The sequence below is a fragment of the Bos indicus genome, chromosome 11, assembly GCF_029378745.1.
Source record: "Bos indicus isolate NIAB-ARS_2022 breed Sahiwal x Tharparkar chromosome 11, NIAB-ARS_B.indTharparkar_mat_pri_1.0, whole genome shotgun sequence".
Classification (NCBI taxonomy): domain Eukaryota; kingdom Metazoa; phylum Chordata; class Mammalia; order Artiodactyla; family Bovidae; genus Bos; species Bos indicus.
In genome coordinates this window covers 70,349,756-70,377,214 of record NC_091770.1, presented here as the reverse complement: position 1 = coordinate 70,377,214, position 27,459 = coordinate 70,349,756, and the positions used below count along the sequence as shown (strand labels likewise).

At 43.9% G+C, this 27,459-nt stretch overlaps 1 protein-coding gene across 1 annotated transcript in view; it reads right to left on the bottom strand.

Moving 5' to 3' along the window:
- ALK (ALK receptor tyrosine kinase) overlaps positions 1–27,459 on the bottom strand; it is a 735,395-nt gene that overhangs the window by 85,041 nt on the left and 622,895 nt on the right. The window contains exon 9 of the mRNA XM_070798938.1: positions 11,814–11,983. Coding sequence (XP_070655039.1) covers positions 11,814–11,983 — 170 coding nt within the window. The remainder of the gene's footprint in view (positions 1–11,813; positions 11,984–27,459) is intronic.

Here is a 27,459-nt window from a genome sequence, read left to right as displayed (position 1 = left end):
AGCATGAATCCTTTCAATGAGCATTCAGGACTGATTTCCTTTAGGATGGACTGCCGGGAGCCGGTGAGGCATTCCACTCGTGACAAAGGTCATGAGGAAGGAGGCTCGGCATACGCAAAGGCGGGATCAAGCCTCAGGAGTCCGCCCGGATATTCTCGAGCATCTACCCCCCAAAAAACCAGAGTCTGCCTACTTTATTGCTTTGTGCTCTCACCTCTGACTGTACTGGGGGCTGTCCCTTACCACCATCTCTCTCTCTCTGTCAAAGAGTTAACTTACAGCTCCAATTAATAAAGTTCCTGGGCAATTAGGAGTGTTTAAATACAAACCCCTTAGATGGCTCTCTAACTCGCCTGACAAGTTTACTGAGACTCCTACAGCTATGCATACGATTGTTTACAGTCTCCCAGCCTCGAGAGGCACGGGAAGCTTAAGATATTCAAATAGTTTAGAGCCTCTCAGAGAGTTAGAAACTGTCAGAATAAACTAGTAAAGGATTTCATTGATGAGCCAATGATTGTTGCCAAGTTTTCACATCCCCTGAATTGTATCCTTGAATATGTGTTAATTAATAGTTGGTATGTAGAAAAAATAAGTAGTGGCCTTGGTGTTAGTAACTTTAGACCCTTAAGGTAATAAATTCTTTTCTTTGTTGTAAACCCATTACACATCCGCCCTATAGGAATGCAATTTTATCTTCGGAAGATGGCGCCAAACCTTAAAATAATTACTCTTAGAGAAAATACGTCTTTATTGATAAGTCCTTGTCAAGAGTCATAAAATGTTAGTAGGCCTTCTGGCCAGAAGATGATGTAAATCACCTAAACCATTTGTATACGATAAATTTGCAGGAAAGAAACCCTGGTTTTTGATAAGGATCAAAAACTGCTGACTTTGCATACCCTATTATCCTCTATGTGTAACTTAGGGTATATAAGCCCCAGTTGAAAATAAAGCTACGGGCCTTGCTCACCAACGCTTGGTCTCCCCATGTCATTCTTCTCCTTAACTTCTGGCTGAAGTCTCCATCTGGAGCGCAGATATCCTCTGCGACCACTTATTTGCCTGCGCTTCTAAGACCCACTCGAGAAGGTGTCTAAGGTGGGGCACCTTCCGCTATTCGAGAGGGCACCTGCGGCCTCCGTGGTCAGAGCTAACCTGGTGTCATGGGTTATATTGATTTTCCGCGTAAACCAAGCTACTCAGCCTCTTTTCTCCACTGAATTTTCCTACTGAGCTATCCTCATTCTATTACTCTTTATATCTCTAATTACCATTTGAATAGGTCGCCGACGCCGTCTCCCCTTCGAATACCCTGGATCAGCCGGGGCTGGACCTCGGCAGTGGACTAGTTGGATCTCCTTGCAGTCCAAGGGACTTTCAAGTGTCTTCTTCAATACCGCAGTTCAAAAGCATCAATTCTTTGGTGCTTTCTTTACGGTTCAACTCTCATATCCGTACATGATTACTGGAAAAACCAGAGCTTTGACTATACGGATCTTTGCCGGTAAAGCAATGTCTCTGCATTTTAATATGCTGTCTAGGTTTGTCATAGCTTCCCTTCCAAGGAGCAAGCGTCTTTTAACTTCATGGCTAGTCACCATCTGTAGTGATTTTGGAGCCCCCCAAAATAAAGTCTGTCACTGTTTCCAATGTTTCCCCATCTATTTGCCATGAAGTGATGGGACTGGATGCCATGATCTTAGTTTTTTGAATGTTGAATTTTAAGCCGTTTTTTTTTCACTCTCCTCTTAACTTTCATCAAGAGGCTCTTTAGTTCCTTTTCACTTTCTTCCATAAGGGCGGTGTCATCTGCATATCTGAGGTTATTGATATTTCTCCCTGCAATCTTGATTCCAGCCTGTGCTTCATCCAATCTGGCATTTCACATGATGTATTCTACATGTAAGTTAAATAAGCAAGGTGACAATATACAGCCTTGACATACTCTTTCCCAATTTGGAACCAATCAAATGTTCCATGTCTGGTTCTAACTGCTGCTTCTTGACTTGCATACAGATTTCTCAGGAGGCAGGTAAGGTAGTCTGGTATTCTCATCTCCTTCAGAATTTTCCACAGCTTGCTGTGATCCACACATTCAAAGGCTTTGGCATAGTCCATGAAGCAGAAGTAGATGTTTTTTTTTTCTGAAATTCTCTTGCTTTTTCTATGATCCAATGGATGTTGGCAATTTATCTCTGGTTCCTCTGCCTTTTCTAAATCCAGCTTGAACATCTGGAAGTTCTCAGTTCACGTACTGTTGAAGCCTAGCTTGGAGAATAGTATTTTCATAGTGGACGCCTTTCTTTAGTATGGGAGAGTCTAGTTCATTGTTCCTTGTTTATATTATTTTCTATTAAAAATCTGTACCTCCTCCAGAAGTATTACAAATTATGTATCTCCTCCTCTGCCTTCAAACAAAGATTATTTGAGCACCTCCTGTGAGTCAGGCACTGTGTCTGGAGCTGGGAGTATAGTGGTGCATAAGACATGGATCTTGACCTCAGGGACTACGGACAGATTTTTAATTCATATTATTCACTGGCCATGAGATTTCTAAAGTCCTTACTGGTTCTGCCCCCCACAGAACTAGTGCCTTCACAACCTGAGAAAACATCAAATCTGGGGAGTGAGAGGAATCGAGAAAGACTTTGAAGAACTGAGTGCCTAGAAAAGAATGGTAGAGCTGGGACAGGAGAATCATTCAGGACTAGGGTGAGGGTAGAAGTCTAGCTGCTTTGCTTCAGGTATCTCAGCAGTCCAGGTATCTCCTCAATTCCAGACTTTGTGCCTGGGGAGAGAAGGGACTGAGAATACACGGCTGTGTTTTCAGAGGCAGTAAGTTATGAAAAACATATGCCTCTGTTGACTTGTAAACCAAGCTGTGGATATTACCAGGAAAATCTTGAGCAGATCGGAACATCCTGTTATTCTAAAGTGGTTCACTTACTGCTGTTTTGAGTGATTACTTCTTAAACCAGGCTCACAGGCTGGATCTATCTTACTGCTCTGCGCTCTTGGTTGTGGAAACTTAGCAATCAAAAGCAACAACTTTTTTCAAATGTCACAGTAAATCAGTGTTAGAAATAGGATTTAGAGCTTGGAATTGCTAATCTACTCCTTGCTCCAATGATCTGGGATGTTTTCTGAGAAAGAAACAAGGCTAGATCCTCCCACTGTTGCAAGGAACGTTTGATTTGTATGTATCAATGCCTGGCTGCACACTGCATTGCTAGGATCTCAGCCACACTCTCCCACTCTTCTGCCTGACCCAAGCCTGTGCTGGCCGATGGTGCCATTTGGTAGGCTGTGGCAGAAGGGCTCTCTCCTCCTCCAGCTCCTCCTCTAAGCTGCACTCTGAGGCTCACAGCAGTTCATATCTGGTCCCTCGAAAGAGCCTCCAACAGTCCCCACACTCTGGTTTCCCATCCTCGATTTTATCTCTGTGTCCAACGGCTCCCTATACCCCACAGCCTGGAGTCCAAAATACTTGACCTCTTATCCACTCTCTCTAAGGAGATTGCTCAGAATTCTCCGACATAGAATCCTCTTGAGTATTCTTGAACCTGCATAAAACATTCCTGACTCTAAGCCCCTGCTTATCCTGATGGTCATCTCCAGAATACCCTTGTCCCTTTCCCATTTCCCTAAGACCTAAATTGTCCTTAAGGTCCAGCATATATATAATAAACCCATTTTCTCCATAATGACTCCCTGACACATAGAAGTCACTGAGCTACCTGAAGACCAGCCACACTCTGCCGGACCCAGCACAATGCTCTGTGTGCTGCTGTTGGCCTCTCAGTGTGTATGCTCCACATCCCCACAGCATGCAGCTCCTGTGACCCAGCAAGAGGCTGCATCATACACCCCTTTCCATTCTCTGTGCTCAATGGAGGCTTAGTACATAACTGCTGACAAGGTGACAGCCAGTGACACTTCTCCAGTCACTTGATTCCCTCTCTTGTCCATAAGACAGCTGGATCTGACATTTTATGCCCGTGACTTTCCAAATGTGGTTGACCCTCTCAATTTCTTAGGAAACTTAAAAAAAAATATTCTTGGGTCCAGTATGTGATTGCTGAATCAGAATCTCTGTGCATGGGGTCCAAGACTGCATTAAAGCCAGTTTTCTAGGTAAGTATAGTGTTCAGCCAATTTTGGAAACCACTGTCCTAAAATGTCCTGCTAAAGTCTTTTCAAAATACGTTTCCTATTTATTTGCTTAATTAATTAATTAATTAATTTTTAGAAAGACTATTTTACTGAGAGAAATTCTCCCTAAAAGTGAGAAAGTGAGGTTTTGCTACATCGTAAAATTTGGGGAATACAACATTCATACCTTAGAATAGAGGAGAAGGGCATGGCAACCCACTCCAGTATTCTTGCCTGGAGGATCCCATGGACAGAGAAGCTGGGCAGGCTACAGTCCACAGGATTGCAATGAGTTGGGCATGACTGAAAAGACTTAGCATGTATGCACATGTGCACCTTAGAATAGATCCTGGAATTGATTTCAGCCTTGAATTATGAAGGTTCTTGGAGAAGACTAATCAATGCTCAGAGTAGCTAGATAAGGAATCAGTATTCTCAAATGACAGTCTGATTGATGCCAAAGATGGAGGCTCTATTCCTTGGTTTAACCCATAACACAACACACACACATATTTTTTCATCAAACCTGTTTCACTTTTTTCTATATATCCAAGCATCTGCTGTATGCAGTTAGTGATGGCTAGGTAACTGAGTTGTAGCCAATGGAAAGTGAGCCGATGTGATGACTCATAAAAATCTTCCTATGCAAGGATCCTCCAGTGCTCTTTCCTCATTGGCTGTCTGAAGGCAAAGGAGTCAAAACTGGAGAAAATGATGGATCCACAGAGAGAAAGAGGCTGGACCTTTGAATGACCAGATGGAAGGCTACTCGCCAACTGGCACATTCATTTTTGCTATGTTTCTTTTTGTACAGCCCAAGGATTGGAGGTTTAATGTTATTCTGGGTAGTGTTACCCCAACTACCATATCGTGTATCACAAGCCTAGTTACCCAAGTGTGTTCAATGCACCCAACACGGTTGGGTCAATGACTAACCGCCCCTGGGGGTGGGGTGCAGGATAAAGTTAGCCCTAGGTTGGCTGCAGGCCTCCCTGCAGCTGCAGGCTTCTCCCTGCACATCTGCACTACGGCAGGATGAAGGACAAGCTGGGGGAGGCAGAATGGGCTTTAAGGAGTGGGGTCTAGTGCTCTAAGATGCTAGTTCCTCCTCCCTCTGGGAAGTTAAGGATAGCAAGGGCAAGTGACTTGTGAAAAGCTTGAGCTTGATGGGCTTGTATGTGCATGCTCAGTCACTCAGTTGTGTCCAGCTCTTTGTGACCGCATAGACTATAGTCCGCCAGGCTCATCTGTCCATGGAATTCTCCAGGCAAGAATACCGGAGTGGGTTACCATTCCCTTCTCTCGGATCTTCCCAACCCAGGGATCAAACCCACATCTCCTGCATTGCAGGCAGACTTGTTACTGTCTGAGCCACCAGGGAAGCATCAAAGGCATACCAGAGTGGTGATTTAAAAAGGCACATGATGACCAGCACAATTTTTCCAGTAGTCATGTATGGATGTGAGAGTTGGACTATAAAGAAAGCTGAGCGCCAAAGAATTGATGCTTTTGAATTGTGGTGTTGGAGAAGACTCTTGAGAGTCTCTTCGACTGCAAGGAGATCCAACCAGTCCATCCTAAAGGAAATCAGTCCTGTGTGTTCATTGGAAGGACTAATGTTGAAGCTGAAACTCCAATACTTTGGCCACCTGATGTGAAGAGCTGACTCATTTGAAAAGACCCTGATGCTGGGAAAGGTTGAGGGCAGGAGGAAAAGGGGATGACAGGGGATGAGATGGTTGGATGGCATCACTGACTGAAAGGACATGAGTTTGGGTAAACTCCGGGAGTTGGTGATGGACAGGGAGGCCTGGCGTGCTGTGGTTCATGGGGTAGCAAAGAGTTGGACATGACTGAGCAACTGAACTGAACTGAACTGACCGGAACAATGGCCTGGAAGGAAGTGGGTAGACTCTTCTTTGCTGGTGATGCTGGCTGGCTGGAGGTGTGAAAGAAGGAAGGCAGGGAGGGTAGTGCTGGGCAGGGAGAGGTCTTTAGCAGGAGCTGGTGGTAGGGAATTAAGATGATGGATTTCAAGGAGTGGATGAGGTAAAGGAAACTAACTCAAAATGAGTAAGACGTGTAGCCTAAAAAAAAACCCAAACCAAAATATTTTGTTAATTATAATGGCTACCATTTACCAAGTTTTCAACTACATGTCAAGCACATTTCTTCACATATGTACATAGGAAGAAGACTAGCCTCAGGATCAAGGGAAAATTATTTCTCCTCTTTAGACCTCAGTTCCTCTTATTAAAAAGAGGATTAATTATAGAATCTATCCCAAGCAACTGTTTTAAGGTTGAAATGAGATAATGCATGTTAAGCACTTGTTACAGTGATGGCCAGGCAGTGAGTACTCAACAAATGTTAGTTCTAATCATTGTCTACAATTTCCATGGCTCTATGAGGAAGTTGTGATTCAACTTAAAAAAATATGAATCAAATACAACTTTTTCAGGAATGTGCCTAGGCCTGCAAACTAAGGTTTGTTGGAGCTCTCTAGATTTCCACTCACTGTGTACTTCTCTATTCAGGTGAGAATAAGCAATGAAAATGTCCCTCTCATGCTGGTCTCATCACAGAAGACACTACGCAAAGAGAGAGTATTGTGTATGTAAAATGGGGGTTCTGTAGATGAGAAACAAGAACATATTAGGAGAAAAACCTTGCCTCTGTGGAGTTTCTGGGCTAAGTACATGAAGCCACAACTCTCAGCCCAACTGATCCCGTTTAAAAGATGTGTTTGTGAAGCACACCACTTGTCATTAGGACAAAGGATGCAGAGGGAACAGACATCTAAATATCTCCAGAGGGAACATTTCTTCTTGTTAGACTGTGTATTTAGTGAGCAGTTAAAAGCCTTTATAATGATAATGCTAGAGATTGAAGCCTACATATGTGTGATAAGTTATGTACGTTCTACTTGGCTGTACGATGCAGTGATTTGTGGGGCACAGTTTGATCCATGGTGTTTCCAAATCCACCTCATAATGAGTTGAACTTAGCACCTGCTTCTGTGCTGTAAGCACATCAAAGCTTAGCATGGTGTGGGAGCACTGTGCTTAACTTACTAGGATATATCATTATAAAGAGGAAAACTAGGGAAGTCCCTGCAAGAGGCTGGAAATTAGAATAAGGGGAGAGAACTTGTCCTTTTTTTTTCTTTTTTTCTATTTTGAGAAAAGGTAGAATTAATTCTAGTGATAAGAGTGGCAGTTGGATGGCAGGGCGAGGAGGGAAGCTGATGAGGTGGGGAGAGAATACAGAAAGCATTTATATGAGGTAGAGGTAAAGTAACAAGATAACTTTTAAGCCTACATCAAGCCAGTATTTGAATTAGTGCTGTCCTTCAAAATTACCTTGAGAGCACACATCTGTATTCCAGGGATGTTACCACTGCTCAAAACATCTTGGGCACTTACTGCTCTTGGAGATTTCTCTTGTTACTATTTATAGTAGGTTGTAAAGTTAATACCATTTCATAACGATGACAGACTATGGCATTATTTCTATCACTTTCCCTGTTTGTAAATGGACAGGAGAAATATCCTTCCATGGATCAATGCCTCCCTGTCAGCGGCCTTTATATACCTATGGCATATTCTCTGAGTCTTTACGGAAAGACTACTGTGTGGTGGGAACAATCTGAATATAGCTCTCAAGTGCCCAGTTCTGGATCTCCCTACTTACAAGGACCAGGGCACACAATTAAGATCAAAGTTTTTTTTACAAAGTGATCCTGACAGGAGAGTGCCCAGAGACAAAGGAAGCACAGGTACCAGGCAAATCTCTAAAGAAAATACCTTGTCACAAGAGTAACAAATGCTGTTTGGGTTCATCTGATGGGACACAGGCATTGCTTTGATATACAGAACTCTGTGTAGTAGTATTTCTTATAACGTGATTTTATCTGCTCTGTTAGACGCAGGTTGAACAGAGGAGGAATGTTAGATGGATTCCAACAAGTGAAATTCTCACTTAATTCAGCCGGAATTTGAGAATACAGCAATTTCTCTCGATACTTCATTCTGTCAACATGCATCTCTTGGGCATACTATGTGTTAGGTATGGTACTAGATGATCAGGAAGCAGCGCAGTATAAGTCCGACCTGATTCCTGCCTCGTTGATGTGTATATTCAGAAAATAAAAAACAGATATCACCGAGTGAAAAGGTATCATAGGAGTGTTTCAAGAACCATGAGACTATATTGTAGCTATACTGTATAGTCTAGGGATTTTGGGAGGCTTTTTTGAAAAGCTAAGGAAAAGTAGCAGTGAGGAAGATGGAAGGTGGAAGAATGTTGCATGTGGAGGGAACGGCAGGTGCAAAAGTCTGCCAGTAAGAACTTACCACGGTGCAATTGAGTTGAAAGAAGCTTAATGAGGTTAGCAGGTAGAATAACAGAAGAATAGTATAAAAAGAGGCTGGTGAGATTATGGTTGGGTAGATCACATGTGGGGCTAAATAAAGAGTTTTTTAAAGGAAATTGAAAGGCACTCAAAAAATCACAGAAGCCATGGAAGCATGTTAAAAATGGGAAATGATTAGATTTACATTTCAAAAAGTTTATTCCAGCTTCCTTGTGCAGACTGGATTGGGTGGGGATAAGACATGCAGGCAAGGAGACAAGATTGGATGTCACTCCCAGGTCTAGGCAGGCACTAGTTTCGTGTAATACCCGGGGGCTATGAGGAATGTCCAGAGCCTGGGAGCTCTTTAGGGCTAATCTTTAAGCACTAATAAAGTTGCTTTTAAAACTTGGTAATGTGTGGAGGTTGGGCAACCTCGGAGCAGATGGTGGTTTGGGACAGCACAGGGAATGAAGTCTCGCCCTCTAAACGGCCATGACTGGGGAGCTGTCCAGGAGGCAGGTGCTGAATAACGGAAACAAGGACTTGCTTAATGATACTTCATGGGATGTGGGCAGATGGTAAGGTGCTAACACCTACCTCAGGGTCAGGAGGAAGGGAGTTAACCTTTGGTTTTTTGTTTTTTGTTTTTATCCATTTTCTTTTTCTCTTTCCCTCATTTATTTCCTTCCTCTACCTTCACTATCCTCCCATTTTCATTTTCTGGAGATCCAGGCAGCTAGAGCACACTGTCTGAAAGTAAGAAGGATAATGTGCTTTCCCTTATAAGAAGCCTACAGAGCATCGATGACCACAAATTCATAAGAACCCTAACCCCCACCCTGGGGTTTCATTACTGGTTACTATTGCTAAATTGGCCATCTTAGCCTCTTCTGACGCATTAGATGGGGAGATATTATTATTACTACTAAATCATTGTTATTATGAGTAGTTATTACTAAGCATTTACCATGCAGCAGGCAGTTCACCAAGTACTTTACTTCTCCAAGCCTAAGAGGTAGACTTTATTATCTTTGTATAATTGAATATGGCTTGACTTAGAAGATTGGAGTTTGTGGTTTGTTCCATTCATTCAATAAATTATCTGAGGCCATAAACTAAGGGATGATGATGGAGGGTGTGGGAAACAAAACTTATTGATACGTACTAGACATAGATGCTTTCGACAGTCATTTTTAGTCTTATAATAATCCTGTAAAGTTGCACTGGTATTATGCTCATGTTGCAGTTGTGGGTGCAGTTGCAGGCCTGGAGAGGTTCAATTGGCTGAGGTCACACAGCTAGTAAGTGGCTGAGCCAGTTTTTAAACTTAGGACTCTCTGACTCTAAAGCCTGTGCTCTGCCATCCACAGTTCTTCAGTTTTATGGGGCAGCCACACATACAGTGAGGTGGATTTTAGCATGTGAAAACTGCTCTGCCTCCTCCTGCAGTTCCATTGCCTCAGGGTCTGGATGCCTTCCCCTATCACCTCTAGTTCCAGGGAGGGGGAGGCCAGCATCCCACATCAGAGCATGTCAGTGGCGTGCAGGCTCCTGGTGCGCAGGGCCACTCGCATAATTGCACATTTATTAGGTCATGAGGCATCCTCCAACCAGGCTGGCCTTTGTCTCAATCCCCACTGGACAGTTTGGTCTCACTATTAATATTGGAAATGTCAGGCTGGTAACCAGCTTTTAACAGGAAGGAGGGAGGCTGAGAACAAAGTCTCCTTCAAACAAAACTGGAGCCGATGGAAGTGAACAGAGTCAACATCTTACTGGCCTTAAATCCCCTGGAGTGGCTATGAAAGAGAGAGGACTAGCTGGATTGAGGAGGAAAAAAACCTTTTGATTCATCTGAATTAATTTAGCATCTCCCAGAAGGGAAGACTCTGGCATAACCTGCCTGTTCTCCATCCCCTGCACACAGCCCCCACAATCCCAAAGGACAAAAGACTAGTCTAGGGTGAGGGCGCCCACACTGCCCCTTCCTCCACTTTAATTAAATCCATTTGTCCTGGGGGCAGCACTGAGCCCTGGGATGTCCGAGAGCTTTGATCTTTAACCCATTTACATCTGAAGGAGTGGGGAGCTGGTGCTCAGAGGCCGATGGCGTCTTCCTGTGACAGCTCAGCTTGAGTTATGAGCTCTTAGAAATCAGCAGACTGAAGTCTGGGTAAAGAATTTGAGACTCAGCTTTATATTTACAAACTGTGTGCCAACTGGCATCACCCTCCCCTTTACCTGAAGCCCTTTGCCCTCATTTTTTGAAGGATCCACTAGGACGGCAAATTGGGGAGTCGAACGCAGAAGCTGCTCTGGATCGTGTGGTTTGACATTTAGCCTGTTAAAGATGGCTTAAAGATCCTTCCAGATCCATTTATATACATGACTCCCTCCTTCCTCCCTTACTTTTTGGTCTGGAACAGATCAGCTCCAATCATTGAGGGTTCAGTGTGACACAGCGGAGCACCATGTGAGCAGCGGGGGTGGTCAGGCGCTGCTTGCTCCAGACTGACTGCAGGTGGCAGACTGGTGCCATCCTGGGCAGACAAGTGGCAGCCGAGCAGTTACTGCTCCATTTCAGAGCCACAAGGCATTAAGGATCTTGTAATCCAACCCTCTCAGTTTAAGATGAGGAGACTGAGGCCCAGAGGAGTTCAAGGTTACAAAGGTCATTAATCTTAGAATCTAACTAGGAATCTGGGCCTCTGGTAGAAGCACTCCCTTCTTTACTGAATAATTCTTATTCACCTGCCTCACGGACTAGACTTCTAGGAGCACCAGAATGGGGTTGGCTGGAGCACCTGTCCTCACTCCAGTGCTGACCTGCTGGTGCTTCATCTCTTTGGTTCTCAGTGAAGGAGAACCTTGTCAAAGGGCAGGAATGGGGATACATGAGGTATGTCCTACCTATGTCACAGGTTTTCTTGTCGCTAATAAGGAATAACTAAAACGTCAAATGGGAAAGTAAGGCAATATCCATTAATTAAGAGAAAATGCCATATACATATAAAGCCTGATTATTATCATATGAGTTGTTCGGTTTTACTTTTTCCTACAGATACCAGAGGGAGCCAATCAGGCTAGGCCAGAGGTGTGAGAGATGAGTGCTCATTAGCATGGAAATCCCTCAGAGTATCAGTGCGTCCTGTAGGTCTCCAGAAAGTGTGTGTATGAACATTTGTATGTGCGCATGTGTGTGTGAGATCTGGATAGAAGGAGTGGCAGGAGGGCAGACAGGCCCCCTCTTGCATTCTGGCTGACAGAGGAAGCGGGACAGATGGGATGGGTAAAGGCCCACCTGTCGGCCACCTCGAGGAGAGGCAGCACCGTCCACTGCCACAGGCTCAAGCCTTCCAGGGTGGCAACACGCCAGATCATTCGGCTTTGTTCCTTCCCGGTTTTGTTCTCCACCAGCATCAAGGAGACATTTCCCTGCAGGACTCCACGGATGAGCCACGACATTCGGAGCTGCAAGGAAGAGAAGAGTCAGAAGGACAAGGTGTTACTGTTGATAGGAAACTGTAGGTCGCATTTCTGGAATTCTCAAGAATTTTGCTGGAGACTCAGCCCAGGTCTTCCTGTGAGGAGAGCTGGCCAACCATAGCCTGACTTGGTTCATTGTCTCCCGTTTTCACCAAGGTTCGAGGAGCTGGGAGGGGAAACCGATGGGCAGTTTCGGAACTTTGTTCAGGTTGATGGCATCATCCTAAATTTCACAGGCTTCTGCCTTCTAAGATCAGTGGGGTATTAAATGAACTTTCTAAAGAGGATTCAAAGAGTCTTATCTGTGGTCCCAATTCACTTTGTGACCTTAGGCAAGTGATTTGGTGATTTAATTTCTTTTAGTGATTTAGGTATCAGTGATTTTTATTCCTTTTAAAGACTAATAATCTTATTTGAATGGTACCACGTCATTTGTTAGCTAACTGGAGACCCTATGACTTGATACCTGTGGCCATTGGTGGGCAAGGGTGAGACAAGAACCTACCTATCAACATTTTAAAATATGATTTCTTTCAGAATGAGGGTGTACACTTTGCCTAAAGCAAGATACAATTATATGTTTTCATTGTATCTTTATTAAAGGTTTCTATGGCATTGTACCCTAAGACATACGAAAGGGAATAACTAATTTATCTCAGAAACCTTCAGTACAGTCATGCCCAGAGGCAGTATATACTATAAACAAGAGCTCTGGTCTTTGTGCTTAAAATAATAGAGGTTGTATGTTTGATAGAAAGTCTATAGCAACATTTAAAACTTAGGACAACTACAGCATATCACTGCCCCAAATATTCCTGTTCAGATCCTTGTAATAGAAATGGCTATTATAGAAAGGAAGACAATATATGTCCTATGGCAACCTGGAGTTTTCATCAGCTATGGTGCCTCCTTTTCTCTGATTCTCATTGTCTGGAGACATGCTTCTTTGTAAATCACTACTCCTTTTCTCTCAGTCTCTAAGTTCACAGTTGCCTCACAATTTGATTAAGGAGGTTACATACCATGAAGCACTTGAAGCAGAAGACCCCTCACTCTGTTGCATACCAACGCTTCACTAACAAGCTACCCCTGGCATTGCAGTGCCCATGTGCTCTTCTATTTCTGAGAGCTGAGCCTGGTGAGCCTGGTCTATATAACCATAACCTCTTCACTTCTATCTTTCCCATCTCCCTGCATCCTGTGTACCAAATACTTGTCTCCACTGCACATCCCTAGCGTAATTTCCCAAATCTGTTACATTTTTTTCATTGGCTCCACTTGGTTTTCTTGAGCAGTCTGGATGCCATGGTTGGAAATTTTAAACCTACTCTTGCTAATGAAGCTCCCTCTGCCCTCAGCTCATCATCCTGCAGTGCCCGGCTTGGGATGACGTTTGCCACATACTTTTTGCTTTTTTTGCTCCCTGGCTACAGAATAGTGCTGATTTGGACCGTTGGAGCCTCAGTGTCCTGGATGACTGGTGATACTTATTCATCCGCTGGTGATTTCCATAGCTGATTTCTTAACACGTGGTACAATGGGTGTTTCAAACTCTTCCTCAAACATTGATTTTGTCACCCTCTGGTCCCCAACACCCAATTTATTCTTTTGATTCCTACCTTACTGATGAAGATTTACTATATCAAGTGCATTCTCCTTCAACCTCTTTTTTTCCCCATAGCATAAGTATCTATCCAACTTCTCCCTTTCCTGTTTTAGAGGAAGATGTACCCTCCGCTTTCTTCTATGTTAACCCTTTCTCTTTTCATCCTGCAACCTCTGTCCTTCCTTTCTTCAGCACCTTCAAAGTCTCTCTACTTTCTGGCTCCTCTGTCTACAAACAAGATCAGGTTTCACTTCTCCTGGAAAAATATCCTTTATTTTATCCTGCTGGCTGCTCTGGCTTACAATATATTTCTATATGTCAATTCACATGTTAACATCTTGGAAAACTGGTATGTAACCACTGCTTCAATTTCCTTGTTGCCCATTCTCATAAATCCTTTCAACCTGTCTTTTATCCTCACTAGTCTAAAGTAACATTCACCATGTCCTTTACAACTTACTCATTGTACTCTAGATTCCATAGCCTCCAAACGTGCCTCTCTATCCGTTCTTTCTCCCTTCTAAATTCTTTTGTATCTCTCTGTCACATTTTCCTGTTTATCACTGCCATCTGTGACTCTTCAATGGTTTCTCACTCTCTATCAATTAATAGCAAGCCATTCACATTCCTCTATAATCTAGGCAAATCAACTTTCCAGTCATTCAATAGATGTTTATTGAGGACTTCTGCTGAGCCACATGTATCATCCTAGGATGGTCTAAGAGCTCTGGAGTCTGAGAGATCTGGATGCAAAACTTGTTCCTGCCACTTTGGAAAATGTGAAGTTCAGTTCTCTATTCTCTAATATGGGAATTATTTTAAACTTACAAGGTTATAGAGACAATTGAATGAGGTAATAAATAGTGGAACAAAAGGTTAAAAAGGAATTCTGGCTGAAGCATGGAGGCAATAGATACTGCATTTCAATGGAAAGTCTGACAGCACAGTGCGGTACAGGGCTTTCAAGAGAGGTGGATGAAAACAGGGTACACAGTTCTTTATCCCTTGTCCATATATTGGATGTAAAAAAAGTTGGTGGCTGACTACTAGGAGAGAGTTTTGGGAAAGTGCTTTTGGTGTATCACGAGTTCCACCTCACTTTGAGGAAGGCTGTTTCTTCACCCCAACTGATGAGAGTGTGGTTTCAGTGATCCCACATCAAGTACTCGACATTCACCCCCTGCAATTTGGGAGCACAGTGGATTAGTGTCTATCTCTCATCTGGAAAAACCTGAAGTATGAACAAGAGGATGGTTAGCTTCTCTGATGGCAGAACAGAGGCAGAGTGACAATTTTGGCAAAAGAAAAAAAAAAAGCATGAGGGCTTGCACATAGGCTACACCAGAGTGAGCTGTGTACAAAGGAGCCCATGTCAGTCATTTCAGATCTTACCTGAGAGGGCTGTTTGGAGGGGAAAATATAACTCAGCAGAAAGCAGCTGCAGGTATACTGAGATGCTCAAGGGCAGGGGAAGGATTAAGTGACCACCTGGACGGGAGAGACACATATGCCCTAGCCAAGGTAACAGATGCCCAGCCATAGTGGAGGGACTGGGGAAAAAGCAGATCTCCAAAGAAACCACAAATATGTCCCCTGTAAGAAATAGTAAATCCTTAAATACTTGTCATGTCTGGAGAATACCAGTGAAGATCACCACAACGGGCTGGGCCCAGTAAGAGATTCCCTGTCCCCTTATCTCTTCTCCTTCCCCACACTTAAGATCTTGAAGGGTCAGTTAGCAAGAAGAGGAGGAGAGTTGGGTGATGAAGAGAGAGATCAATGACCACCCTCTCCCTGATTTCAGGCTTTTCATCTGCAATAAGGCCAAGCATGGTGGGTGGAGGGGAAAGGACAAAGCCCTGACATCAAAGTGAGAGGGAAGTTTTGATTTCTACATAGGCCTGTGTTTGGGGTTTTGAAGTGACTTTAGGTCTGCATTACCTTAGAGTGACCAGGTAAGTAGTGGGATCTGCTGAAATTTTTACCCAGGAGTCCACACGTGGGGGCTCAATGAAGCGGGTTCCTAGATCCCTCCCACTAGCTTACATGCCAGATTCGCACTTGCCATTCATTTTTCTGCTTCTGATCCTTCCATTCTTCTACCTGCTTTTTCCTTCTTGCCACTTATAAAAAATAAACCTTTTTGTTCATGGAGCCATTTCTTATCTATCTCAGAAATGACCTCCCACTCATCTGAAATCTTGTAACTGAGGCTGGTGGGGGCATCACAGGGTATAGCTCTGCCACCTCGTCTTCCCTCCCTACCCTCAGCCCTCTTGGGCCACTAGTTCCTTCAAAGCAGGGACTGCTTTATTGACCTTGGATTCACAGTAGTTGTCAAGTGTACGCACATGACAGGCACGGATCGATGTCAAAAGGAACAAAAATGTACACATACACAGGAAAACCCTCCTCTTTACCAGGTCCTCCTCTCAGGGATGCTAACCAGCTCTGCATCCTGTGATGCTCCTTAGCATTTTCCTGCATTCCAGGGGTCAGGTTCCAGGAAAGCGGGGAGGGTCTACCCACTTCACAGCCAATGACTATAGTCAAAACTGCATACCTCTTGGCTGTTCTTAGGAAACTACATTTGAAATAGATTCTGCTAGTGGTATGAGCATGTTGGTGAGGTCTAGTCCTGTCTCATAGACATTGGGTGCCACTGGCCAGTGACTGCTGAGCTTTCTCCATCTTTCTGCACTATTCACTATATTTTATGACAGTAAGCCTGGGCAAGAAAGAACTGGGCTGGCTGCCAAGAGATGGTGCTAAGGATGGCATCCTTAGCTTCTGAGGTGGTGACCCAGGATCCCTCTTGAAAAAGATGACCATTCACTCATTCAGCAAATAATTATTGTGTTGTCTACTCTGAACTGATTATGCATATCTTCCCTGCCTTCAAGGAGTTTATTATCTAGTGAGGAAGTCTGAATTTAAATGAATAATGGCAACTGTGCTGAATATGGCAAGGGGGAAAATAATCAGAGCCACTTGACAGTGTAGACATAAGACAGTCAAGGCACCTGACATAAGATAGTCAGGACTTGGGTTAAGATGGCCACTTGATCCAACTGTTCAGTGCTATGGATAAAGAGAGGAATTAAACTTTCATTACAGTATTACCATCTATTTAGAAAACATATATCTATAGCCAAACTCAAGCCCAGGGATGCACTGTCTGAGTTTCAGTGAAGTCTAGTTCTAGAAACAGATGCAAAAGGTTTAGAGTAAGATTGCCTCCTGGTAGCCAGTGAGCAGCTAGCAAAGCTTGTTTTTTGGCCATTTATGTTTTCATCCATTGACTATTTGGTAAGATGATGTATCCAGGCAGATGCTGTTCTTTTTCAAGATACAGGCAGTGCAGAACATATAGTCTTTCACTTAACCATCTTCACCTGTACTTTCCCCAGTGGTTCCAGATTCTGCCTCTAAGAGTCAGTCAGTGCTTTGCCACTCAGGGAGTGATCTTCAGACTGATATCATCCACGTTACCTGGGAACTTGTTAGAGATACAGAATCTTTGGCCTGACTCCAACCCTACTGCATTAAAATCTGCAGAGAAGCCTGGTACTAGAGAGTAGCCTCTAGGGTCTTGTCCTTGTGCTCCTACGACTCACCCCATTTCCTTTCTAGAAAGTACCAGAAGAATCTTTGTATCAACATTCATTCTCCAGTGGCTTGTCAGACTATCTTTGTTTCCTTGCCTGTTGACAATGGGATTACTTGGAGTTTGTGCTCCAAGGCCAACAAAAATTAACTGTATGACTTTAAGCCAACCACTTGCCCTTTCTGAATCTCTGTTTTCTTAGAGACAAACTTATGATAATAATCATATCTTCCCTGTTGGCCTTAAAAGGTGGTTATAAAGATTGAAGGAAATAAAGAACATGAAAGTAGAGCTCACACTATGGTGAATGAAATGGTTAAACAGGGGTTTTTCAACCTTTCTGGCAGATTAGAATCACCTGGAAGTTTCTTGCTCCCTCACACCTTGTACTCCACCCCCAGAGGCTCTGACTTAATTAGCCTTTGATAGCTCCTGGGCATTGGCCACTCTTCAGATCTCTCCAGGCGATTCTAAAGTGCAGCCTAGGCTGAGACCACTGGGGAGAGCAAGCTACTTTGCGCAGGAAGCAGCCTGGCCTTCTTGGTGGGGTGTCCATTTTCATCTTGGACTTTGAGTAAGAAGCAATTCGTAAATAGCTAAAAAATGACTTATGATGTGCCCACCATCACTAAGGTAAAGAGCGTTTTTCCTGCAGTGGGGGAGGATGTATTCCTCAGCAGAGGGTCCTCACATGGCTGCTACATTACCCCTGGACAAAGACTCAGAATGACCTTGAGAGTGAGAGATTTGTGGGCTTAGAGTGAATAGGGATGATCTGAGGATGCAAACAGGACCACAACTTTCATCTTGGACGTACAGCGTAAGGTCCTCTCCAATTTCTTAGAAGGACTGGACGACTGATGTCAGTTCTTACAGAATATCTCTTATTAATTACTTGTATCTAAGGACATGACTTGGGAGAAGGCAATGGCACCCCACTCCAGTACTCTTGCCTGGAAAATCCCATGGACGGAGGAGCCTGGTAGGATGCAGTCCATGAGGTCGCTAAGAGTCGGACACGACTGAGCGACTTCACTTTCACTTTTCACTTTCATGCATTGGAGAAGGAAATGGCAACTCACTCCAGTGTTCTTGCCTGGAGAATCCCAGGGACAGGGGAGCCTGGTGGGCTGCCGTCTATGCGGTCGACAGAGTTGGACACGACTGAAGCGACTTAGCAGTAGCAGCAGCAGCAAGGACATGACTTAGTAACTGAGCATGCAACTATACAGAGGAACTATATGCGATTACCAGAACAGACTGAAGGCTCAAGACCTTTTCAAACTCTTCCATTTTCCTTATATAGTCCTAGGTTCAAAAATCCTCTTGATATCACTTTATACAGATACTCAAATCAGGTAGACTGGTTTGATCTTGCAGTCAAGTTCAGGTACCCAGAGCAGGCAAAAAGCAGTCTTGGAATTTGATCTTAGTAAGACCAACTTCTCTCTAGGTTGCCTATAGGATAAAATACTTCATCAACTGACTTTTTATTAAATATTAGAGAGCTGTATTATGGACTTGTATATATTCTGTCTCATTTTACACTCATAACGTCCCTTCCTACAGAAATTATCACACCCATTTTTTGGATGTGGAATCTAAGACCATGCACATAATGCCTGGTCACTAAGTTCATATACTGCAGACCTGGATTCCATACTATGTGCTATGCTCTTTCCACCATGTCTATAGCACTATACAAGCGTAACATATTAGGTGATACTTAAATCTTTTGGGTGTGTTATTGTGAAGGTTTTCTAGATGCTTGTTGCTCACAGTGTGGCCTATGAATCATCAGTGCTGGTGTGTCCTGGGAGGTTGTTAGAAATGCAGGTTCTCAGGCCCTACCCTAGACCTGCTGAATCAGAATTTATATTTTAACAAGGTATTATCATAGAAATAATATTGGGGAGAATAATGGAGATAGTGGATTTTAAGCCATGTACAACCTTTTTTTCTGCCTCTGCCAGAAAATTAATAGTTACAAATGTGTGTGTGTCTGTGGGTATCTCAAATGTATTCACACAAATATGAGAAATGCTATACAAATCCTACATAATATTTATGGGATGTAAAACTTGTTGGAACCTGTAACAATAAAGTTTTTATCCTTTCGAGGCCCATTCTAATAGATATAGGCTATAAGTGATAGCTTTTGACTAATAAATTCTTTTACATGCTGACAGCAAATGAGACAAGTGAAGAGAGACAATGCCAGGAGCACTCCACCAGCAATTACATCTTCTGGCTCCAGCCAGCCCTTTCCAGGCCTTCCCCCTGCTCTTGGTGGGCCTGATAGACTTTCCAATTATGCACCACCAGTGTTTGTAGTTTTATTAATTAAAGTTCTGTATGTAAAGCAGGACCAGCCTTGTGGCTAGGCTTAATGCTATTTTTTCTCTCATGGCCCTTTCCTCCTCCACAGGTAATTACTGCAATTTGATGTCTAGAATATGCCCCGTGTTTGCTATGAATATCTCATGGGCAACTTCACAAGATTATCTTGAATCCGTAAAAAAATTCAGCATGGGATGGAATGTAGGCTGAAGTTAGACAAAAGAGACCCAATGGTATCCATAATGTCCATTAACATGCAGCGCTCTCAAACATAGGGAATGGTATGAGGGGGAGGTGCTATGTTTCTTTGAATTTCTAAAGGGCGGTATATATTCCAGCAGTAGATACAAGACCAAGGACGGATGCTCTAGTGTGTATTTCATTTCAACAGAAGAAGAAAACACTTTTTAACAGACTGTGATGCTCAGAGATGAGCTTGTTTCTAGCGGGTGGGATGGGTACTCCCCCAGTATTCCCCACACTGGGGGTCATCCAGTAGTGACTGGATGGCCAGGATTGGGGACGTTGTCAAGGACATCCAAGGTTTGAATGGAGGTTAAAGCTTCTTTCTAATCTAAGGTGCCAGGGCTGTAATTCTGGGTGTGAACCTGTAATTTTAAGAGTTTTAATGTGGTCTTATTAGTTTTAACTGAGACTATTGACACTGCAAAACCCAACATTTTGTACACCATCTTCTAATTCACCTGGAAAAAATAAATACCAACTCTCTAGCTATAAATAGCCTAATGGAAAATCAACCGAACTCAGCACGAGGCAGGCCAGATGTGGATTTCTGATAACAAGCAAATGAAATATGCTGGGAAATACTTGCAATTACAGAGGCTTAAGGAATGCTGGATTCCTGGCCATGTAAGAGACTTAAAAGATTGAGATTGTTTCTGAAAACAGCACCCCACGTCTTTCCTTCTTTCTCAGGCATCACAGTGAAGCCAGAGAACACCCTGCCAGGGTCATCCACATGCCCCCTTAGTAAAAACACAGCAAGCAGTGAAGATTATATACAAAAATAATAACTGTGGGGTTCCTAGCTGGTGAAGTTACAAAGTTATGGCTATATTATTCCTTCTTTGGCCTTTTCTTTTCTAATATTTTTATAATGAACATCTATTACTTTTGATAACTAGAACAGACTCAGTGTAAAAGCATATTTTTTGAAGAATAATATTGATCTAGGAAAGAATAATATTAAGCAAAGAAAGAAGATACAAAATGCTTATATGGTATGATTTATATAAATCCTTTGTCTATCCCTCTGCTCAAATCTACATTTATCTGTCTGGACAGAAATGTACAAATACGGTGACAGGGGTTATCTTTGGAGGGTAAGGTTGTGGGCAATTTCAATTGTCTTCTTTATATTTTCCTAATATCCTACAGTGAATGTAGAGCATTTATGTAATCAGAAGAAACAATAAATACTATACTAAAAAAGGCATCAAGGGAGGATTCTGATATCACTGGAAAGTGGGAAAAGAGTGCCATCTTTCCAGCACTTTGAGGAGGATCTAGTTCTCTTGCTTGAACTGTGGGCTTTGCAAGGAAGACTAAGGGCAAGTGGGAGCTTCTGGGGAATGAGATTGGGTCATGCTGTGGCTCTGAAATCAGAAAGAACATTTCTGTCTTTACTTATGACATAATATTGAATCACAAGTTGGAATTAAGATTGCCGGGAGAAATATTAACAACCTCAGATATGTAGATGATACCACTCTAATGGCAGAAAGTGAAGAGAAACTAAAGAGCCTCTTGATGAAGGTGAAAGAGGAGAATGAAGAAGCTGGCTTGAAACTCAACATTCAAAAAAGTAAGATCATGGCATCTGGTCCAATCATTTCATGGCAAATAGAAGGGGAAAAAGTGGAAGCAAAATCATTGCAGATGGTCACTGCAGCCATGAAATTTAAAGATGTTTGCTCCTTGGAAGGAAAACTACGACCAACCTAGACAGTGTATTAAAAAGCAGAGACATCACTTTGCCGACAAAGGTCTGTACAGTCAAAGCTGTGTTTTTTCCAGTAGTTATGTATGGATGTGAGTGTTGGATCATAAAGAAGGCTGGATGCTGAAGAATTGATGCTTTTGAGCTGTGGTGCTGGAAAAGACTCCTGAGAATCCCTTGGACAGCAAGGAGATCCAACCAGTCAATCTTAAAGGAAATAAACCCTGAATATTTATTGGAAGGACTGATGCCGAAGCTGTGAAGCTCCAATACTTAGGCCACCTGATGCAAAGAGCTGACTCATTTGAAAAGACCCTGATGCTGGGAAAGATTGAAGGCAAAAGGGGATAAGGGAGGCAGAGGATGAGATGGTTAGATAGCATCACTGACTTAATGGACATGAATTTGAGCAAACTCTGGGAGATAGTAAAGGACAGGGAAGCCTGGTGTGCTGCAGTCTATGGGGTGACAAAGAGTTGGACACAGCTTAAGGACTGAACAACAACAACAAATCTCAGGGCCTCAGTCTTTATCTGTGAAATGGGGCTAATCATACTCTCCTTATAGAGTTGCTGGGAGACTTTAGTAAGATTATGTAAGCCCAGTACCCAACTTACCAAATACATTTATCAATGTTAGTTCCTTCCTCCTGTATTGGAAAAAGCAGGCAGGGAATAAGTTTAGAAATAAACAGCTCACACAAACAGAATAGGACAGGATGAAGGATGCTGTATTAAGATTTTCAGTCCAGTGTTTTATCTTCCGGGCCCCCTAGAGGATTATCTTTCCAATCTGTGTGAAGAAAACAATGTTTTCTTTTGAGTTACACTGTAATGAGGTGATCTTGGGCAGACAGCCTCCTCTGTGCCTCAGTTTCCCTGTGGGTGATAGAGATGATGCTGAGAAATAGCTTTAGAAATCCTTATACTGGGGAACAGGATCAACTCAGTGAAATGAAATTCCTACAATCTTCATAAACAGCCATCAGAAAGAATCAGTTCTAATGAGGTGGAAGAAACTGGAGCCTATTATATAGAGTGAAGTAAGCCAGAAAGAAAAACACCAATATAGTATACTAACGCATATATATGGAATTTAGAAAGATGGTAACGATAACCCTGTATGTGAGACAGCAAAAGAGACACAGATGTATTTAACAGTCTTTTGGACTCTGTGGGAGAGGGTGAGGGCAGGATGATATGGGAGAATGGTATTGAAACATGTATGTTATCACATGTGAAACAAATCGCCAGTCCAGGTTCGATGCATGATACAGGGTGCTCAGGGCTAGTGCACTGGGATGACCCAGAGGGATGGGATGGGGAGGGAGGTGGGAGGGGGGTTCAGGATGGGAAACACGTGTACACCCATGGTGGATTCATGTCAATGTATGGCCAAACCAATACAATATTGTAAAGTAAAAAAATAAATGAATAAATAAAACTGTGATTAAAAAAAGAAAAAAAAAGAAAGAGAATGGACTTCAGGCATCTCCAGGTGTCTGCAGGACCCATAGCCACTCAGGGAGTATATTTATTCCCTGGGAGAGTGTGCTTTCAACAGGTTGGCCTCTGTGCATCCTGGCCACATGAACGATCGCCACTAGTGGGAGCCACGAGGGTGTTTGATTAACAGATAGACTTGGAATGGGACCTAAACCTAAATCTCTGCCAAGTGCCCGGGAGGTTTTTTATTCACACCCGTGAGCCTTGACAGTAATTCTTCTATGCCTCAGTTTCATCATGTAATGGCTGAGGTATTAATTTTGAATGACTCAAAGGTATTAAATTAATTATGTCCGACTGTAATTACAATGACTGTTGATTACTTTAGCCCATTAGCATGTGTTCTGGCAGCATCAACCACATCGCAGGAAGTGGTGACAGAATGCTAGGTTCCAGCGGCTTCCCAGCTCTAGGTACTAAGGTAAGAATGATTCTGGCCCCAGATCTCAGTAGGGCCATATTTGTTGGGTCCTTGAGACTTAATGAGGAGTCACCTTGTTTGCGCTCATCCTGGACCATGGCCATGCTCACGATTGAGAGGCTGCACAATTAATTAATTAATTAGGATGAAGCAGGTTCGTTGGGCACATCCCCCCAGTGCTAATGATCGGCATTGTGCAAAATAATGCTCCCAAGCTGCCTGCATTGCTAACTGACTCAGAGGAGAAATAAGAATATAGCCTGTCTGAATTTATGTCAGCAGTGACTTCTTCACACCTATGCAGAGTAAGAAGAGGGATCATAATAATTGCTGCCATTCATAAAAGATTGAAAAGAATACAAAGAGTTTTTGCATTTTAATCTAAGTCTCGAAGCAAGTAACACAGGCATTTTTATTCCCAATTAGGGACACTGACTGACTTGAGGTCCTATGGCTCATTACATGGCAGTATTGGGACTCACACTCAGGTGACCTGAGTCAAGTCCAATGACGTTAAGAGTGTTTGCAGGATTGGCCTAGGAGTTGGACAGACCTGTTTTGAATCCTGGTTCTGCCTCTTAATAGCAAAGGTGACTAGCAAGTTACTTAAGCTTTTGAAGTCCCAGGTTCTGCATCAGTAAATGGGGCAACAATTCCTTACAAGTCTCTTTTGGTAATGAGATAAGGCAAGTGACCTTCTTAGCACAGTGCCAGCCACACGGGAGGGGATCACTATTTTAAAAAAATACAGTAGCCCTCTTATCAGCCATTTCACTTTCTGTAGTTTCAGTTTCCTGAGGTCAAGTTCAGTCCAAAACTATTATATGGAAAATTCCAGAAAAAAACAATTCTTAAGTTTTAAATTCTATACCATTCTGAGTAGCAGATCAAAACCATGAAGACTCATGTTTTCATGAGGACAGAGGCTGACCCCCTCTGTCTCGCCTGAGACATGAATCATCTTTTTGGCCACTGTGTCCATGCTGTACACACTACCCACCTGCTAGCATAGGAAAAAATATAGGATATACAGGGTTTGGTACTATCCGTGGTTCCAGGCATCTGCTAGTGGTCTTAGAACGTATCCCCTCCTTTGATGGGGGGGTGGGTACTGCACACCTTTAGTTACTTTATGGTTATTAAGGGTCCCTCCCTTGGCCCCAGACTAAGGGAAGGTTTCTTTCTCCTAGGAGTACAAAGATTTAGGGTGTCTGAGGGCTCTAGTTAAGAATTTTGGCTTGCGTTTTGTAACATAGCCGTGATTCATAAGTAACTTGGAGACCAGGACCTGTCATATTGGAAGTAAGTGTTCTTAATTTTCTGCTGAATAAACACTCTTAAAAGATCCCAGATTCCTGTGGTCTGTCTCCTGCATGGCTGGCTGGTTACATGGTGGGTTTGAGAGGAATACTTGCTGGCTCACCGCCTGAGTGAGGACCTCCAGCCAGCCATCTGTGTGTCCGTCCAGCCCAGCCAAGTACCATGCTACCTTTCTGGCCCTGTCCTGGCAGCTGCCACGCTTCTTGTCCTGAGAGTGAGGACCCTCGCTTAACTCTCCAGATTGAGGGTCATTGGATAGGGCAGGTCTAGCCTTTGATCTTGGAGTCATCACAAAAGTCAGATACTAATAGTAACAGCAGCAGTTACCTGCAATGCAGGAGCTGCTGGAGACATGGGTTCGATTCTTGGGTTGGGGAGATCCCCTGGAGGAGGAAATGGCAACCCACTCCAGTATTCTCACCTGGAGAATCCCACAGACAGAGGAACCTGGTGGGCTTTAGTCCATGGGGTTGCAAAGAGTCAGACATAGCTTAGCACACATGTATACACACAGCAGTGGAGAAACAGAAACCACACTTATTAAACATCTACTATGTGGCCAGATACAGGCTGGGCGCTTTTCTAACTTGTCTACTTGTTTATCCCAACAGCTCTGCAGAGGACCCTGAGGCTGAGAAAAGTGAGGTGACTTGCCCAAGGTCACCCTGCTAGAAAGTGGCAGGATTCTACCAAGGACTGTGGGACCTCAAGGAGCTGCTCCAACCACCATACCACGCTGCCTTCATGATGCTCCTTTTGCCCTGGCCCCAGATGACCAGCTGGGTTCCTCTAGACACAGGAGATGTCGTGCTTGTTGGGCCGTAGGGCAGGAGGCAGGCAGCTGCCTGGGGCCACCATGCTGCTCTGACTTACTTCAGATGTCAGCGTTACCCCATGGGAGCCAGAGGGAAACTGCTTCCTGCCAGGCCCACCACGATGTCCTGGCCAGGGATGGACCACCCAGCTGGGTATTGCAGAGCTACCATGGAGTCTGTCTCTGCTTCTTCAAGGCTCCCCAAAGCAAGAAGAGGAGGGGTGCAGAGAACAGAGGGTGTGAAAACAAGCCCTGGTGAGTCTAGCTGCATTTGCTGTTGATTTAGGCAAACACTGAAGCCTGCAACTACCCAAAGATGAGAGGGATTTGCTGCTGAGTCGGTGAGCATTCTGTCACTGCAGTGGATGTCACAGTGTTAGATGAGATGGGAGTTGGATATCCAGTCCAACTCAGGTTAGTGGAGGGATCTAGGGAGGGTATTGCCCCAGTCTGCCCCTGAGCTTGGCACTGGGCCCTCACTGTTTACAAAGAGGGTCTCTACGGTCACCAAAGGTGTCTGTGCAGCATCACTTGGCCACACAGGGGCAAAGGCTGTCCTAGGTGGACTCAGCAGGAAACTGCTTGTTCCTCTACCAGTCAACACTCCGCAGAGACCGAGGGGGAGGACAGTGAATAGGAAGAGAGCAAGGGGCACTTTGCTTCCCCCAGGCGGGCACATGTTCAATGCAGAAGATGGGATGGATTCGGGACACAACAGCTTTATTCAGGATCAAGCTCACGAGGCCTCTTGAAATAGCCTCTCCTTCCTGATTTGCTAAAATAAGTGAGAGCACGTGAGGCTGGGAACAGCGCACACACAAGGCACGAATAACACCGGGCTTCGGCGGGTAAGCGGCAATGTCCCCTTGTTGCCTAGGAATTAGACCCAGTGACCAGTCCCAGCTTGAGGAGAGATGAAGCAGGTAACTAGTCTGTTACAAAATGGTTGGTATGTCTTTCCTCCCTGTCTCTGGAGATGAGGACCCCGTGGTGAGGAGGATGGGGTCTCTGGGTGAGGTGGGAGCCACGCCAGTCCTCAGGGATGCTTCCAAGGCCCACGTCAGCTCCCCGGAAGCTGAGAAGGTACCATCTGCCCCTGGCAGGGGCAGGGTAATGTGACAGAAAGAGCACAGGGCTCAAGTCATAAGACCTGAGTTTGATCCTGATTTTGTATGTTCTGGCTGTGCACATTGGGGACATTACTTTCCTGTCTTGTGGAGATGGGCTGTTCTCTTCCCTGGGCCGCCCTGCACGCACCCTGACCCAAATCACCGGCGGGGCAACCCCTGACACATAGGATCTTCTCCAGGAAGTGAGCTACATAGAATATTCTCAGCATCTTTAGCCCCTGCTTGTGAGGGTTTGGTGGGGTTGACACAGGAAGAGCCCCTCAGCTTTTGCATTTTCCCTTGCCCCAAGTCATCCTGTAGTAATTATGATTACTCTTATTTTTCTTTTCTTGACCATTCCAAGGGGGATTTTGCCATTGAATTAATAAACTGTTAAAACCCAGGGGTCTCAAAGTTCCTTTCTTCTTCCTATCTGGAAATCCTATTTGTTTACCCAAGGGGAGGGAGTGAGGCCAGACTGACTAAGCCCCATCAACAGAGCCATGACACTCACTGAGATACGGGTTTACACTGAGATGCTGGAGAACGTCTCACCAGCCAAATCCCCAGGAAAGGATGGGCTCTGTGTCCAGGAATAAGCTCCAGCAGTCTGGAAAGCCTTACAGTATCAACCAGAGAGCAATTTGCTGAAAAACTCCCTGGCTTCCTGCCACAAGAGGCTCCTTCCTAGTGAGGCTTTGCACAAAATTTAATGGACAGCAGAGGGCAATTCCAGAGGCCAAACTCCTCTCCCACCTTCCTCTGGCCATATTCATTGG